The sequence below is a fragment of the Embiotoca jacksoni genome, unplaced genomic scaffold, assembly GCF_022577435.1.
Source record: "Embiotoca jacksoni isolate LCO1_2020_lvr unplaced genomic scaffold, fEmbJac1.0.p SCAF_6, whole genome shotgun sequence".
In the NCBI taxonomy this organism is placed as follows: Eukaryota; Metazoa; Chordata; class Actinopteri; family Embiotocidae; genus Embiotoca; species Embiotoca jacksoni.
This window is the reverse complement of record NW_027185414.1, coordinates 16,285,129-16,303,229: the sequence shown is the minus strand read 5'-3', so window position 1 is coordinate 16,303,229 and position 18,101 is coordinate 16,285,129. Positions and strand designations below refer to the sequence as shown.

At 39.7% G+C, this 18,101-nt stretch overlaps 1 protein-coding gene across 3 annotated transcripts in view; it reads left to right on the top strand.

The window, feature by feature from the left end:
* The window catches only part of tub (TUB bipartite transcription factor), a 43,435-nt gene that overhangs the window by 12,171 nt on the left and 13,163 nt on the right, over positions 1-18,101 (top strand). For 2 of the 3 annotated variants that reach the window (XM_069173688.1, XM_069173690.1), the window contains exon 2: positions 17,238-17,289. In XM_069173688.1, coding sequence (XP_069029789.1) covers positions 17,238-17,289 — 52 coding nt within the window. Of the gene's footprint in view, positions 1-8,054; positions 8,464-17,237; positions 17,290-18,101 lie in introns of those variants that run through there. The other variant, XM_069173691.1, reaches the window with a different exon arrangement.

Here is an 18,101-nt window from a genome sequence, read left to right as displayed (position 1 = left end):
AGAAAGCAGCGTTCAACAACTAATTTCCCACAGAAGTTGGTTGTGTTAGTCTGAATTACCCTGCTTCACACATTGTGCGATGCTGTTATTGTTGAGCGTGTGATGCTGGAAATGCAAAGCTTGTGCTATTCTACAGCACCTCCATGTGTCCATGTCTCATCACTACACATTTCTGTCACTGTTCAACGAGTCCCCCTGTTGGTCACGGAAAATAACCACTGCCACTCACTGCAGCATCACAGTGATGTACATTGCAGTCACAGTCAGATGTTAATTAATAAAAGATGCGGCAGCTGGCAGGGCGGTAATGCATTCGTGCTTGTGCGTGTGTGTCTTTTCCTGAGGTACACATTTAGGTTAAATAGCCCACCTAAGAGCTTTTAAATGATAATTAGTCTCAGCTGTTGCCATGGTCACGGGAGCGAACCGGCAGAAGAGCGTGTGTCAGAGGAGGCAGCGTGACATGCAGAGAAAGACATCAGCCGCTGCCTCCTCACGGAGATGCGGAGTTAGGATGGATGTGTGCAACACTGGAGCACATTCACATCGTAGCGATCCTGCTATCCCCACAGAATCAAAAACATTCATTAGTGCTGCTCCCTCATCCATTAAATTATCTAACAGTCAGGATGACATGGCCAGATTTATTTTTCACTGAAATATTCTTCACTTGAACATGACTTTATATAGTGAACAAGCTGACTGGTTGTTTGTGTGCTGTGCATGAGGAGAAGAATGAAGGCCAGTAAACTAAAAACACTGCCATTTAAAGCTACAGCCCTTTTTCATTTGATTTCCGGCATCCTCTGGCTCACTGTTTGCTGCTTTTATCTACAGTAATTCGCTGTACTGTGAGGTTTCCGAACTAGAGATGATGGCACTGCAGTGTTTGGCAATGCAAAACCTAATCTGAGAGTTGAAGATAAGACATAAAGAAGACAGATAAGTATAAGCAGAAACAACTTAGAAACAGTGAGTCACATGTATACAAGCCTCTAAAGATAGAGCCAGGGCTCTCACTGTACAACACCTGACAAGACGACACTGTCATTTAACATCTCTGCCTCTCTGCTGTCTTTCTGTCAGCAGGGTGTGAGTTATGTATGTGTGTACGTCAGTCGGTGTTGGATGTAGTTCTTATCCCCCGTTTGAACCAAGGGCAGGGAATTAACTTCTGAGAGGCAGAATTATGCTGTTTTGGTAAAGCAAACCCAGGAGTACCCTTTTATCAACTGGGGGGAGGGGGGGGGGGAATCAGGCAACAGTTAGACATTAAAATTAAGCAGTGCAATTTTAACAGTTGGAAAATCACAGCGAGTTTAAGGCAAAATGTGGCTGTCGAGAAATCTAAACACATTTGTGTATGGAGGCAAAATGTGGAGGTGACTCATCCGTCCATATTGGGGTTTGTCATTAGCATATGTTTTACTAGTTTATGTGACAGGACCAATACAGGGAAACATTGTTAGATTGTACTAATAGAAACACTTAAGAAGTCACCCACCTCTTTCCCAATATCAGCTGGAATTGGCCAAAACATATGATCATTTGGTCACATGTCATTTGCAGCTTTCATCCCTGGTCAGTCACGATCGAAATACGCATAAATAAGTATATCTTTGAAATGGGGATGGGCATTTCCTTTGGGTCTGCCGTATCATATCGTTCACAATAATACGGGTATCATTTAAAAAAAAAAAAAATGATATCGCGATAGAATGTAACGACGTCATACTTTTACGCAGCGGAAATGTAGGGCATACATTTCAAACTCAGCTCAGCATGGCTCTGTTCCTCCTCGGTCCTCTGTGTGCTTCACACACACACACACACACACACACACACACACACACACACACACACACACACACACACACACACACACACACACACACACACACACGGAGTGCAGCAGATGCTCAGGTGAGCGAGTCGAGAACATATGAATCTGCCGACAGGTGAGGAAGTAGTCAGAAGCTCTGCAGCTGATCATGTAGTCGTCCTGACAGACAGCAGCTCTCTGCACCGCTGCACCTCCAAACCTCCCTCAGCTCTGAACAGAATCTCAATCTCACTTCCAGGTACTGGTGTTTACACGAATAGAGTTATCGCAAAAATACCCAGATATATCGTGATATTATTTTAGGGCCATGTCGCCCCCACCCCCTAGCATTTCCAACCAAAAATACTATTTCATATTTTCTGGGAACTATCTGGTTATTATTTGAAGACCCCATTCTGCCCTTTTGACTGTTGTAGTAGTCTTTGCATGTTTCTGCTCTTTGTACTGTTGCATTCAATCCAATATCACAGCAAAATGTGTAATTAACCCACCAGTCCACTACAATGCAGCGTGTCGGTGTCTCTGCTTTGCCTCATTAGGCATCAAAAATCGTGTGCTTCAGCAGTAGTATTGCATTCCTACCAGGCACCAGTAAATACAAAGGGAATAACAGGATAATAGTTGCATAAGCTATTTGAGTTTTTACTTTTTAATGACCGTTTGAAAATTTAGAAAATCATGAACACTTCCTCTTCCTCAGACCTTATATCAGATTGATTGAATAGTGGTAATACACGTAGACATGTATCCAGAATATGTGCTATATCTGTGTTCAGTGTATAGTAGGTACAGACGCAGATAAAGCTGTGCTATGGAAATAGAGGCTGGAGAGGAACTTTGGTGTATTGAAGCAGTCAATCTTGAGGCCTCACTGGGACACTGGGACACTGTTTCATCCAGCATGACATTTTCTAATCCAAATCATGTTTAATGCATGCTCTCTGATGGCCACTGAGCAATGAGATACAGGGGTTTATGTTGACACAGGAACTGTGCATGTGTATTTGTTTTTGTGTGTGCATGTGTGAGTCTTTGTGTGTGAGTCACCCACCTGCTGAGTCTTTTGCATAGTTTCACACTGTGTTAGTCTTGAGGACAGAAACTCAGGGGCATGTGGTGTCTATAAAGCCTGATGTGACCCTATAATGGAAGAAGAGGTCCCTGAAAATGTAACTGTATTACCCATTTAAACTTTGCAATATTCTTCACAATGCTGTCGCAAGCAAACACCACACTGTCCACATGAGATGGAATCAATACTTGACACAAGCCATTGTGCTCACTCATTTTTCATTCTTTTCATGCATAAGCTTATACACAATCTCTGGCTTGCTGTTTTTGAAGCTGTGAGATTTAGTTTTCACTCGCACTCACAAACACAAATGGTCTTTTTCTCTCTGTCTCTCTTGAAGATTTACAACTCCCCTTAAATAAAGATGCCACTGTTTATACAAAATGCCTCACAGCAACCTTTAAAAAAAAAATGTTTTTTTATTTTGTTTTAGTCACTTACTATTGCTCTTAAATAATTTTCTTTGAATATTTGTTTGGGAAAAATGTTTGAGGAGTCTCCATCTATAAATAATGATGTCATCAGAGAAAGTCTTTCTTTCTTTCAGTTCATATATGTTGTCACCTTTTCCTACACTGTATTTTACTGGTTTTATACCGCAGAAATTAACAATCAAATCTTATATTAATCTAAAGTTGACCATCAGAGGTAGCTTGAGTATATGTAATCTCAGTTTTGAAAAGGCTTCCATATATTTGTTATTCATTCAGCCTAAAAAAAGGTTTCTCCAGTGCGATATGCTCCAATATAAATCAATTTGTGTAGAGCTGTCTAATTATACCAATGAAACCTCTATGTGTAAATTCTGTAGCTTCTGATTGTTATTATTAAGTCTGTTGCTTTTGGGATTTTAATTGAGAAATGTATGCAGTCAAACATGTTTGAACTTCAAAGACCCTTTATCAAGTTGCTCTAACTCACAAGATGTTGCACCATCTGATATCCACTGTTGCCCGTTGGTTCCTCTGATGCGCTACTGTTTTCTGTATGCATAATTGAACAGGTGAGCATAATTAAACAGCATCCATCTTCTTAATCCTGATGTAGACAGGGCTCTTTTAGCTTACACCAACATATTGCTAACACGATCCCTTGGCTCTCGTCCATTCTCTCTGGAACGCGGCAGCTCCCACGTGTGATGTGATGTAATGGGGATCCAGTCAGTGACTCACTCCTCAGCTGTGTCCTCATGGCCTCCTTCAAAGTCCTCATTTCAAGGCTGGATATGTCGTACATTTCTCTAAAAGACACAAGAATGACAGCTTTCATTTGTGTGACTCTGGAGAGCACTATTGGTGGCGACTTACTGACACCACAAAGCTGCTGCAAAGTGGTTATTGTTAATGGTGTATGTGAGCAGTTCTTGTCAGCTGGTAGGTCACACTTCTGTGATAAGGTGTTTTTTTAAGAACTAGTAAATGCGTCACTTTTACCTGGATGATGCCACTTTTTGTTCCTGTCAGTATCTTGGGAATGTTGTTGCAGTCATTTGAACCGCAGTTGAGCAGATGGATACAGTTACACTGGTAAAACGCTAAGTGTCTCGAGTTGAAATGAAATGTCACCTCTTTTACTGTAGGTTATGACTGGTATTACCACTTTGTTAGCTCCTATGTTCTGTAAAATTATAACTTTACACATTGTGCAGAGCACTGAGCCCTATTAATTTAGATGTCTGTTAGGTGAAGGGTGATAACTGTGATGATGAACAACGAATTGGAGAAATAACCCTTCAATCCTCCTGTAGCTACAACTTTGCAGGCTGTGTTCGAGGACGCTCCGTGAACAACAAATAGCTGCTGTGCATCCAGTCATGCAGAGCTGCATGAATCCTCAAAGCCCGGACACGGGCAGGTTGCTGTTCCATGTTGGAAATGGCTTCTTTATGTATGTACTGGAATTAGTGGTAGAAACTGCAACTACAACATGGTTTTTCATTGATTTGTGTACGAGAAAAATATACAAATAATTCACTTCACCAACTCCTAAAGTTAAATGTCACTCCTAAGATGGCGCATGTCCTGCATGCCTGATCAGGCTGCTATATTATTAAGGCTGTGTGCTCTGCAGCTGTGTTTCAGCCAGTCTGACTAAGTCAGGCAGACACAAGCCAGAGATCCATTTTCACATCAGTGTGCCTTCTATGCCAGGACAATTATTATAATTACTGATACTGCTGGCCTCCTGTTACCAACAATACAATGCCTCGGGGAAAACTGGAAACTGGAAAAATTTAATTTGTCAAGAGGATCTTATCATTTGTTGTTTAATGCTATAATGGTTGTAAGTCCAGAATGAAAAAAAAATAGAAAAGGAAGTGAGGGAGGGAAGGACAGAAAGAAAGAAAGAAAGAAAGAAAGAAAGAAAGAAAGAAAGAAAGAAAGAAAGAAAGAAAGAAAGAAAGAAAGAAAGAAAGAAAGAAAGAAAGAAAGAAAAAGAAAGAAAGAGAACACTGTTTGCAGTAGTTTTCTTTTAAAAAAATGACAAACCCCGTCCACTCCTGCCGCTCTCATTGCCAAAGACAAACTTCAAAGTCCTTCCTTCAGCATCAAATATTAAGCAGGGTGCTGTGCTTACACCTGTTCCTCGCTGGAATGGCTTGTTCCATTTACTTCCACTTTCATCGCTGATACACAGGGCACGCACCATTAACCACAGAGGGATTTTACTGTGCCATTTACTATATTTCACTACACAGGCTTTATAACGTTTGTTTAAAATAGTCATATGTAATGATTCTCTTCTTTGCCCCCATGTTATATTGCAGTTAAAGGGGGTGGGTAATCAGTGTGTTGCTCAAGGGCACGGGCAGAGCTGATACCTCTTGGCATGGGGGCTTTAAGTCCCATTCTCAGATAGACTTCATGTATCCCAAATGACTGTGTCAGCCTGATTCACAAATACTATTATACTTTCAACAAGGAAGATGATGCGGGCTGGCATTCTTGAGCTTTTTCTCATAATTTGCTTTATAATGGGATGATAGGATAAATTACAAAAATCCAGGCCTCCTGGGTTGTGATAAACACTACGCTGTCTCTTTTAGTCCTTCATGGGAGAAGACCTGAACTTTTCTTGTGTAGTGGAATGATGATTTTTTAATTTGCAGAAGAAGCTGCGTAGGAGGAACATCTTGCTTTACTGCCAACCTCAGTAAAATTCTAACTATCAGCTTTCCTCTCAGTGATTTACTATTTATTCTGTCCTGAAAAACCGGTTCACATATTTTGTAACTTGACATTTTTTAAAGGCCATACGATTAGAGAATGCAATCAGTGTTTCATTGTGCTTTCAGTAAAGCCTTTGATGCTTATTGGCTGTACAGGAGGATCAAATTACATTGTGGCTTTAATTTTGGGTAGACCTGTCTACCAAGGTTAAAGATTTGTGATTGTTTGGCCATTTGTGTTTGTTGACAATTTTTGAGCAAAGCAATTTGAATGCGACGCATTGAAAACCTTTGAAAGTATCGGATTACATATTTTTGTAATAACACAATACCTTTGTGCCTCTTAAACAACACCACAGAAGGAATACAGAGTATCTTAATAAAAGGTAAGAAATATAAAATGAGCTATAAATTAAGAAATCTGAATTTTTTTAAATTTTAGTACAAGTCCAGCCATGTGTTTACAGAATTTTGAGAGAAAGTCATTGTGTTATTTATCATGCAGGCAAATTCCATTGTGGTTATTTTAACACCTCAGTTTTTTAATTAAAAAAAATCTGCTTTTGTCATAAATTTAACTGCAACAGCCGTCTTTACTTCTCAGTTGGCTGTCACTGCTCTTTCATTTGCCACTTGGTTTACTTTGGCAGTCGACCACTGCAGTCTCCAACAGGGATGCCTGTTTTTGGCGTTAATAAATGACTGAGGGAAGATCCTAGAAGGCCCATTTTAGTGACTTCGCTGCTTGACTTGTCTTTGCTTAAATCACATTTTGTACAATGCTGAATGCTGTGATACAGCTCTACCATGTAACCACGTGTCTAATCTGATAAGCACATGATATGAATTGTGACCTTGGCAGAATGAACCTCACACTACGCGTCAACACATTACAAATGCCTTCACTATCATATCTGTGTGTGTGTGTGTGTGTGTGTGTGTGTGTGTGTGCGCGCGCGCGTGTGTGTGTGTGTGTGTGTGTGTGTGTGTGTGTGCACTTGTATGCATTTTGTGTAATTCAGAATAGTTTGGCACAACAAATGTCCTAAATCCATGTGAAAAAAACTCAGGAATTGGTGCAAGATGATAAAATACAGCAAATAACACATTGTGCCACCTGAGGATATTTTGCAGGGAGTCAGTAGGAGGCAAGATGCTTTCATCTATACCCACTAGAAATAGATTTCACTCCCCACATAAGTTTACGTAGTGTTGCAGATGATTTTACACATAATCACAAGTCGATCACACATCTCAAATGAAGATATATGCTTGTTGATAGATTTGACATGAATTGACTCCTTGTAAAAAAGATTCGTTACAAGGAAGCCGCTTAGATTAACTGTCTATAGACGGACTCCTGAATAACCCGGGAGCACAGTGAGTGATGTGTGTTTGTGTGGTGACAGTGAGGGGCGGCAGACTGAGGGCGGAAGCAGATGTGTGTGAGAGAGGGACAGAGCTGTGGCACTATCACAGGGTGCCTTTGTCTGGCTGTAGAGAGTGTTGAATTAAAGGCTGTTAACACTAGTCGGCACAGTCATATGCTAATGCCTCTTACTCTGAGAGAATAAATAAATTATGGTCCAGAAAACACATCTGAGGCCCTGCTTTACATGCCTGATGCAACACAGATAGTGTGCAAGGAAGATACAGAGAGTGCAGAAATAGAGAGAGAGAGAGTGTGTATGCATTAGAATGAGTGGGTGGCACTGCACAGAAATAGAGTTAAAGGCGCATCAAAGAGGCAAGACAAAGGGGATTCTCTATAACCTTTCTTCCTTTTCTTTTTTTCTTTTTTTTTTCGCTTAAGGCTTCGCACTTGCTGCTGCTTTAGGTGATGCTGCATGAGAGATAACGAGAGATAGATTGAGCAAAGAGGCAGAGTGAGATTTGGGCCGAGAATAAGGAGAGGAGGGGGGGGATTTAAAGGGAAAGAAACGGAGGGAGATTTAGATAGAGCCTACAGAGTGAGAGTGAGGGAAGAGAGCCAGCGCAGAGAAGGAGCAGAGGCGGTGGATGGGGAAGGAGAAGAGGAGAGGCATTGACTAGAAGCATACACATGGAGGAGAAGAAAACAGCTATTTCATGTGCTCGGCGTGCATGACTGAAGAGTGCGGCTGTCTGACTGGATTGTTAGTCATCTGCTGCCCACAGCTAGAGGACATACAAAGCGACACAGGCAGGCTGGGAATATAGGGCTGCGTGCAGAGGATGAACAGCCGATGTGGGCTCTCCGGCTGTGATCGCTGTCCTCAGACCCCGTAGACACTTGCACTGGTGCTGTTGCAGGCCGTTAGCCTTGCAGTTCGGCAGCAGCAGTCAGAGCAGTTGATACAGAATGAGCTCCAAGCACTCCTCCGACTGGATCCCTTACAGGTACTGGACCACATTCCTGAGAACACAGGAAAGGGCACAGCATTCATCTTTTGAAGCAGTGCCTGCATGTGTGCGGTTTTCAGTGTTCAGTTGTGTGAGAGTCTGACGAGGAGATGGGACTTATAACAGTAACATTGAGCAGGCACAATGAAAGCAAACTATGTAATGATGGGAATTGGATTTCTTTAGGGGGATGCGGGGTCCTGGTGTGGCATAATATTTTGGTTTTCACTTTGATAAACATGTTTAGTGGAAGAAACGTTGCACCTCACTATTTATATTTTAGACTGAGGGTTTTCTTAAAGAAGTACCTCAAGAAAAAAATTATAATGCAAAAGTGAATCTCAGAATTTCAGCTTCATAACTATTGAGGATCTTATATTGTTTCACAGGTTGACAAATATAATTTGTCCTGCATTATTATATTTGTTAACTTATTACTTAGGTGTTAAACAGTCAATAATTTAAGTATGTGCTATTCCATTGTATTCAAAAGTAGTAGTTTAATTTGGATGCAATGGATGCAAGTTGTGGTATCATATTAGTACATATTTGCATCAGTTTGTCTTTCCAAGTTCCTGCCTTTGTGAGAATGTGTGTTTAATGTGCATGTCTTCATGCATATGTGCCAAAATGACCCGAACTGGATCATGCTGCTGATACAGTCCAGCCATTTGTAACGGACTAAAGTATTTTTTTGTAAATAACAACAAATTGGAACATTAATGGGCTTTTGGTCCTTTGTTGTAAAACCTATATCTGCTCTAATCATTTCAAGTGCCGTACTAACGCTGCTGGCTCTTTGCTCTGATTGAACACCCATTGCCATGGTTTCCCCTGCTGGCTTTGATGCTATTGGCTAACGGTTGCTATAAGTTACGGGGGCAATCCGCAAATTTCAAAAAGAGGCTCCAACAGGAGGATATCTGTGTGGAATTTAGTTTAAACTTAAGACTGTAGAGACATTTGTCTTTAGATTGCTTCTGTATAAAACAGCAAAGTTACAGCTTTTTATGGAATAACTGGATTGACTAATGAACAGCAGTGGGAAGAACAAGTACAGTATTTATTTGGTAATTCTACATTTTGACCTTCTCACACTTTCACTTTTTTTTTTTCCAGAAAACATCTGGTGAAAGCTGAAAATGAGTGACAGGCAACAAAAAAGATATAAACAAGACATTAATCATTTCCAGTATCTGAAGTTATTCCTTGGAGAATATGCAATTTGAGTGTTAGCGGGAGGGCGGGCGCAGAGGATTGGTGGTTTCTCAATGAGCAGGTTTTTTTCATCTCCTGAAGCTGCCATTAAAAATGCATGGGCCTCTGTGGAGAGTTGGAGGAGACAGCTGCATTGTGTAGCGCTGTCATCTCATTACAGATATCCAGTGTGTGCATTCACAGAAATCAACTAAATGAAGAGAAAATATCTTACAAAGAAACAGTAGTTCTATCGCAGTTCTTCTCTGTGGGGAGCAAATTCACCAGATCAGAATTTGAGCAGTACAAGACTCTTCTGTTTTTTTTCTCTGACATGGGAACTCAGGGAGGAAAGGAGGAATCGCTCGCTCTTGATAGAGAAAAAGTCAAAATTGTTGTCAAAATGCATTAACAGTCCGGTTTTATTTTACATAGCCTTTCCAGAAATACTCATTGGCTGATGTAAGAAATAATATCATGGTCTGTATGAAAGCACAAGCTGTATTATTTACATTCCTACCTGCAAGGTCAATTTTGCATCTGTACAATGCTCAACATTTTAATTTCCGCACAATCAGATCAGATTTTTCATGCATTGGTGCAATGCATGAAAAATTAAGCTTGCTTTTGTGTGGATATTGGATTGCCTCCAGTGTTGCCAGGTGCTGCTGCAGAAACATCGGCCAATGACTGCCACACATATAAAACCTAGTGATGCATATAAAACCATTTTAAGAGTGTAAAGAGGAGTCTCAACGACTTAACAGTCAAATCTTATCCCAACCCCCAGTACCAAATTCAGTTGTGGCTGAGGTTTGAGTTATTGAAAAGACAATATTTTTGTATTAAAAATCGATATTTTAATTGTTTTCAGTCAATTTTCTTTTTTTCATAATGCACAAAATATATTTTACAACACAGCCAACAAGATTAATGCTAATCTTCATTAGTAATCAAAATCAGTCCTGAATTTCAAATGAACTTCACCTGCAGTTGGTACAGATGGTGTATTTTCTGCTTCCACTAAGTTAGAAATAGTCGACAAATACACTTTAACATGATTCTGGGAAAATCTGAGAATTTGCATTCGGACATAATCAGATCCAGTAAACAACCAAATAGTCCAGCAGCTTCAAAAAAGCAAGGTAAAAGATCAGTTTTTATGGCAATAAAGGCTTTGCACATACACTTAAGGACAAGTATTTAATGAGAAATACTAGGAATTTATCTGGATTTTCAAATAGTCATTAAAAAAAAAAATTTAAAAAAAAAAGAAAAAAGAAATATATATATATATATATATATATATACTTTTACTGACTGATATATACTGACTTTTTATCTTATATATATATTTCTTCAGTTTTTGTGTTATTTCCCTTGCTTATAATGTTGCTGGGTAGTAATTTGTTATTACTGCTAGAAGGTGGAGGAAATGCACCTAAAAGCTGTTATCCAACCACCAATAAAAAAGTAGTAGAGGAAGAACAAGTTGCAACCAGGCTCTGGGGATTTGTCAGGTAAAATGTGTGCAGTGATGTACAACAAACAAACAGGACAAACAAGCACAGACAACTACAGCCGTTCAGTGTGTAGCTCCTTCAGACAATAAACAAAGATGAGGTGCAGTACAAATCTGCCAACATATAAAAAGTCTACCACAACTCTGCACAACGGTTTGAGAGCAAACCGTTCATCCACAGACGAACAATCAACAGATTTGTCACCAGAAGAAGTGAGTTTGATGTTGGATGCGCAGTGCGTCCCTCATCTCAAAGATTGAAGATAAAGGAGGGTTTTCGAAGTTTGATGTTTTTTTTGCTGAGCCTGAGTTTACAGTGTGAGTGAATCTGTTTTGTCTCTTTGGGTGTGTGGATGTGCAGTGGCGGATGAGGGCTGTCTCTAAATAACACTGAGATAGCTCCCAGCAAATATCAAATAGTATTTTTGATTGAGATGCCATCACTGATAAATACAGGTTTTCGTTGCTTTCCAAACAGTGCTGCGCTGCCATCCTGCACCTCAGCGTTCTCTGGTAAATGTTGTGATCTTTCAGAGATTATAAAATTTCAATGTGTTACTGAGTTTTTCTCGAGGAGGTTTGAGGGTTTTACCGGGTCGATATATATCGAGCATTTCCAACCTCAGCTTTCCATTTAAGCGCGTAACATTCAATAAGCACCGTCGTTTAACATCGTCGTTCTAAAGCTTCCTAAAACTTGAACATCAGTGTGCTGCAGAGTGACCACAGACTCTCCACACAATAATGAGCTGTTTGACCTGCACTGGAACAGCTCTGTTGATGTCATTATCATCCTGTCTGATGCCTATTCACACACTTGATTACTCTGATTGCAGACATGGAGTGCTTTGTTTGTCTGTATGTCTGACAGAGAGTGGGAGGTAAATACTTTTTTATTTAATCTGTGTGGGCCTCTGTCCTGAAACTAGAGTTGACAGCGCTTTACTGTATGTAGATGGAATATTTATTGATTGGTGTCACGTGCTGTATCTGCAGGACTCCACTGACACTGACACTTTTGACATGAGGAGTGTAAAAGTACTCATCAACCAGGCAGACAAACCACCTGTTCATGCTCTATTATTTATCACGCACGGGTAAGAAATTAAAAGAGATTCTTCCACAGTTGCCACAAAACAATCTGAGAAATAACAAATAGAATTTTTTTTTTAACTCATCTACAAAATTGAAATTACATTTGCTTTCAGTTATTTTGAAACACTTACAATGATTTCTCGATGAAAAGGAATCAACCAAATTCGCTATGTAAAAACATACATTCACAATATATGGACAATCATTATTTGCACATTTATCAATTGTCAGCAATTTGCATGACAGTTTTTTTTAATTATTGAGAGGAAAATATCACTGGAAAGGTAACGGTATGTAAAATATGAGACGACTGCACTGATTCATTCCATGCAGAAAAATTAAAAGGTGCTTTTTTACAAGTTGCACAAAATAAATCAGTAACTGAATAAAATGGAAAAAGTAGTATCTGGAGACATTTTGTCACAATCTCTATTTGCATGTAAGAAACCTGATGCTTATTTTAAAAAAAAGCTATTTCAGTCACAGTTAAGAGTGCTCGGATTTATTACACCTCAGCAGACACCTCTTCAATGTATCCCATCCTCTTCCCTTCTGCTGTAGCTAATTTTCTCTGACTCTAAAGGAACAAATCTCTATTTGCTCTATAATTAGGAGCCCTTAACGCTTTCAGAGGTCTCCCAGATGCCTAACCACAGGAACTGTGGGTGAAATCCTGAAGCCCGTCGCCAGTTATTAAAAGCAATGGCCGTAAAAAGGAAAGACTGGATGCAAAGTGGAAACAGGCAACAAGCAGCTAATCACTGGTCCTGGATTAATATCCTGTTGTGTAGTTAATGGGAGCAACTATTCTATTCACCTTTAGTAAATGGTCTGGAAGGGTTTGATTCTCTTCAGAATCAGGGGTGTATGAGGTCATAATCTTTTCGTGTACCGTATTTCTTTAGTGTCGAAAACTTTTGATTCAAACCTCTTGGATCTACAGCAGAGAAAAATGACGAAACGTTTATACAACTGCACAAACTCACACATCCAGTAATAATGGATTTGTTGTCAGTTTCCTGTGCTCGATCTGTAGGTGTTTGCACTAGGTGAGTTTGACTTAGTCCTTCATGCACAAGTAACAGAAACAGACGGATGAACAAACTCCCACACCAACACGCCACAGGTCTGTTGAAGGTCATTTTAAATAAAAAGATACTGAATCAGTGAAAAGAGGAAGAGAACAGTTAACCGCCGCGATAATGCTAAATTTCTCATTTAAATGGATAACTGTAAAACTTTATGTCGCAAAACTGTTGAAAAATGATGTACAGTTGCTTCAGAAAGACTCAGTCTCGCTTTTTGTGTACTTTATTGTATTCTGTTTTTAATTTTAAACTGATAAAATTTGCAATTTTCCCTATCGGTCTACCTGAAAGACAAAGTGGAAACAGGTCTGTAGGAATTTTTGAACAGTTCTTAATCAAAAACTGGAATTTACAAAGACATTTAGACGTTTAAATAAGTACTTTGCAGGAGCCTATTCGGCAGCAGTTAATGTTTCGAGTCTTCTTCAGCAAATCTCTACAAATTTGCAAACCGGGATTTGGGAATTTTGCTGCCTTCTCCTTGGCAGATTCTCTCAAGCTCCGTCAAAATGAATGGGAAAAGTGAGCTGACATTTTCAGGTCTCTCCCTAGATGTTGTGTGGGGTCTAAGTCGGGACTCTGCCAGGGCCACTTGAGGACAGTCAAAGATTCTTCCTGAAACCACTCCAGTGTTGCTGCTTTGGTTCACTGTCCAGCTTAAAGGTTCCATATTTTACACTTCTCTTGTGTTTTATTTGCAGTCTTAATGTCCATAAGAAGATATTCTTATGGTTTTCATTCCCAAGAACCATCTCAATAGTTTTACATCTCCTCTTTTAAGCTTCTCTCTGCAGCTGAACCAAGAACAGCCTCTCTTGTGTCTGTCTTTAAGGCACATTGATTGTGATTGACTGACTTTTTTCTGAGTGATGCACACCTTTGCTAACTCCACGGTGGAATAGCTAAATAATAAAATGTTGGACAGTGGCCCATGCTGAGGGCGGATATGTGACATAAGCGTGAGTTGGTGTTCTCAGTTTGGTCAGACTGTTAGAGGAGTCCTGGTGGTTCCAAACTATTTCATTATCATCGATGCCACTGTGCTCCTGGGAAAACTCAAGGATTTAGAAGTGGTTTCATACTCTTGCCCTGATGCCAGCGTTTTATCACAGAGTTACAGAGAGTTCCTTTGGACTTCATGGCTTGGCTTTTGCACTAACGTGTGAGTCATGGGATCTTATATACAGTTCTGTCTGACTTTCTAAACTCTGTTCAATGAAGTCAGTTTGTCTTCCAATTTGAAGACAAATGGGAAATTAAAACAAACAGCATGGACTTGGCCACAAAGCTGCAGCAAAGGTCTGAATACTTCAATCATTTTGAGATTTAAGTTCCTCATTTTTAATAGATTTGCAAAAATGTCTAAAATCCTATTTAAAATGTTTCATTATGTGGCATGTGGGTTGATTGAGGTAGGGGAGTGAAGTGGGGAATTGCCAGCAACCTCATTATTCTTGTGTAACAATTCCCTCATCATCCATCACGCAGTCCTGCTCTCCTTTCATTTAGACTCCAGCACAGAACGAATCCTCCCCCAACATGCCAAGTAATCTTTATTAGCAAGGTGAAAAATATCTCTTAAGAAACATTTTGTCACTGATTTATATTGATTAATGCTGATTCTGATTTTTAAGTAATCCTTCAAGTAATGTATTATGTTACAAAAGAATACACTTGCCTGTTTAATCAATGTAAACTTTGTTTGTGTTTTAGTCAGTCCTTATTGTGATGTGTATTTCCCGTTTGCAGTTCACAGGTTAAATAGTGAAATATACATTTTCTAATGGATAATGAAAATAGCTGCAGCCATGGTCTTGTATGAAACAAAGATGTGGCAAATGATTTTACATTTCCCATGTGTATATTTTTCGCAATGTGATGTGATTACATGTTTTATATAAGTGTGCATAATACTGGCGCTTCGGCTTTGAGTCTACTTCTGTGCAGTTAGTTACTAAAATGTTTGACCCTTTATCTTAATGTTTGTGTGTTTATAGATCTTCAGATAATGACTAAACTAAAACACTAAACTACTAAACAACTAAAACAAACTGTAAATGTTAATCTATGTCTGTAGACATTCTTGCACCAGCAGGTAGGCAAGTGTTTTGTCGTGGAGAGAGAATGAGTCTCCAACTTGCTGAAATCATTTAGAAATTGATTTTGCCAACACTACACCTGTACTATTCTGACCTTCAGGCATTATGCAAGGGTGTATGAAGTATCAAGTGTTATTCAAATCATTGCTGGTGTTCATGCAGAGAAAGATATAACCCAGTTGTGTTGAGGACAGCAGACTGTTCAGGAAAAGCTTGCTCAGAGAATCCCTTTTACCGACTGAGATTAGATGTATGCTTTGTGTTGTGTAGGTAATTGTGCACTGCAGTGCCGGGCCAATCTGGTATTCTCACAGCGAGTCTCCATGATTTCCTTTTGTCCTCACATTCTCTTTGACCTACATCAGATATTAAATTTGCTGCAGAGGACACAGGAATGCCTTTGAGAGAGAGGAAATATTCCACCGAGCACATGGAGAGTAGCATCTGTCACATTCCTCTTAAACAAGATAACATGGAGGGAGACTCGTACGCCAAAAGAACTGAGGCTAACAATCACATTTCTTTATCGAATGTGTGGTTAAACATGGCACACAAAGTCTCTTTCATCTCATGCAATGTGTCCAAAGTCATCAGCAATAGTGACACAGCTTCCAGGGATGCTTCCAGAGAGCCAGACTGAGGAATACTGAGCATATGGATAGCAGAGAGGTGGATCATGCAGCAGGAGGGGGTTAAAAAGTTCCTGTGGATCCTTTGATATTTTCTTCATTATGATAATTGTGGCCATAAAGTCATTTTATTTATACAGCTCCGAATCCTAAATGTGCCTCAAACAGCATACGAGCACCACCATCCTCACATCCTCTAACTCTGCTGTTCCCATGACAGACGCTTCTGTCCATATGTTCACTCATACAGTGATCTTTAACATGAGCAATGGATTCAAAGAGAAAACTGTGACAATGTTGTTTGCTGCGGTAGAACTTAATCTTTGTTGACGTAGCTGAGGAGATATGCACAAGTTCCTCTGGTTACAGTCACTCATGGCTTGTAATGCTTTCTTGTCCCCCTTGCAGCATTTATTACTTTGTCATCTTCATTATTGAAGGGCAGTTTTTTAGGTGATCCATCTATTAAAGTACAAATGTTGTCATTAAAGTCCTACATTGTGCTTTTGATGAGCCAGACTGAAAACAGAAACATCCTTATCCAGGATGCTATGACACTGAGCTCAGTGCCCCCGTCCCTTATACACGTATCATGCTGACTGTGCTTTGTATCTGAAGCCTTGTTGTAATGTGCTGTACACGTTCTCATTTGTGTCTTGCCCATAATATGCCTTTGTGTGCGGCAGATAAGTGAAAACATATTTGTTGCTCACATTTAAACATAAGACATTTACTAACTTGAATTCCTCTGTATTTTAACATTGTGGTCGTAAATAGTGCTCAACATAAGAATACACAAAGCTATAAACTCACCTTTTATACAATACATATACTCTTCAGGGAATAGTGACCCCGGTATTTTGAGGGTGTGGCAGTAATTAAAGGCATGAGGGTGATTCAGGTTTCAATATGAAAACAAAATGCACTGTTTCCTGAAGTCCACCACCAAGCTTCATTACCATTTATATTAGGCAATAAGCATAAATACTGGCAGATACTTTAAGTGTTTAATTTTTCTCTTGCAATTCAAGAGCAGCAAGTTAAATAACTAAAGCAGTTTGGAAAATGTCCTTCTCTCATTACAAACGGCTGAGGAGCATTTTCAGCGTTTTAACCTGTCCCTTCCTCTTTTTCTTTGCAGCACTTTAGATGATGAGGGCACCAACCTCCGACAGCAGAAACTGGACAGACAGGTACGTCTTTGCAGTTCTGATAATGGAGCAACACAAAGGTAAAATCAATTATAGCAGGGCAGTTTTGTCATGACACAAACTTATCCTGCTCCATCATGGAACCACAGATGGCCAACTGTAGGACTTTTTATCTCCAGTAAATAACATACAAAACCCAACACCAAGCAGTCTTAATTCAAATGTCCTTAGTGGTGTTTACAAGCCGAACAAATGTTTTTTTTCATGGCACAGGTATACTAATACAATAAATAATATAACAGATCTACTGCAAAATCACAACTTGGAGAGTACTGGATGCTTCACTCAGACGGTTTGGCAGCTTCACACCCTGCCAAGTGACACTGCTGTTGTCATTGCTTGTTGTCAGCAACCCTGTAACCAGGCAAAACAAGCACAGACTGCTGTTTCTGATGTCCTACTCTGTTTCTAAAGGAATGATATCTGTGGAGTACTCCCTAAAATGTCTTATTCTGCAGTCAGAGCAGCAAATACTCCTGCAGTCTTGTCCTAATTAACCATTAGGAATGCCTTCAGGAGGTCGGTTCCTTAACCTGTAGTGACTCACTTAGTCTGGCTTTAGGCATGTAAGCATCATAAGCCAAAGCCAAATTATTATTGATTGAAACATTTTTTAGTTTTTGATATTTCTCATTGTTTATAGGTAACATGTTAGTCAAAGGGAGAGAAGCTTGTTTGTAGTTGTGCCTTTCAAAGCTTTTGCTCCAATGTTTAAGTGCTTCACCCAGAGGTCAGAGTCTTCACCTCCAAATCCATGTACTGTGTAAATGTAGCCGCTGTGCACGGCCTTCACT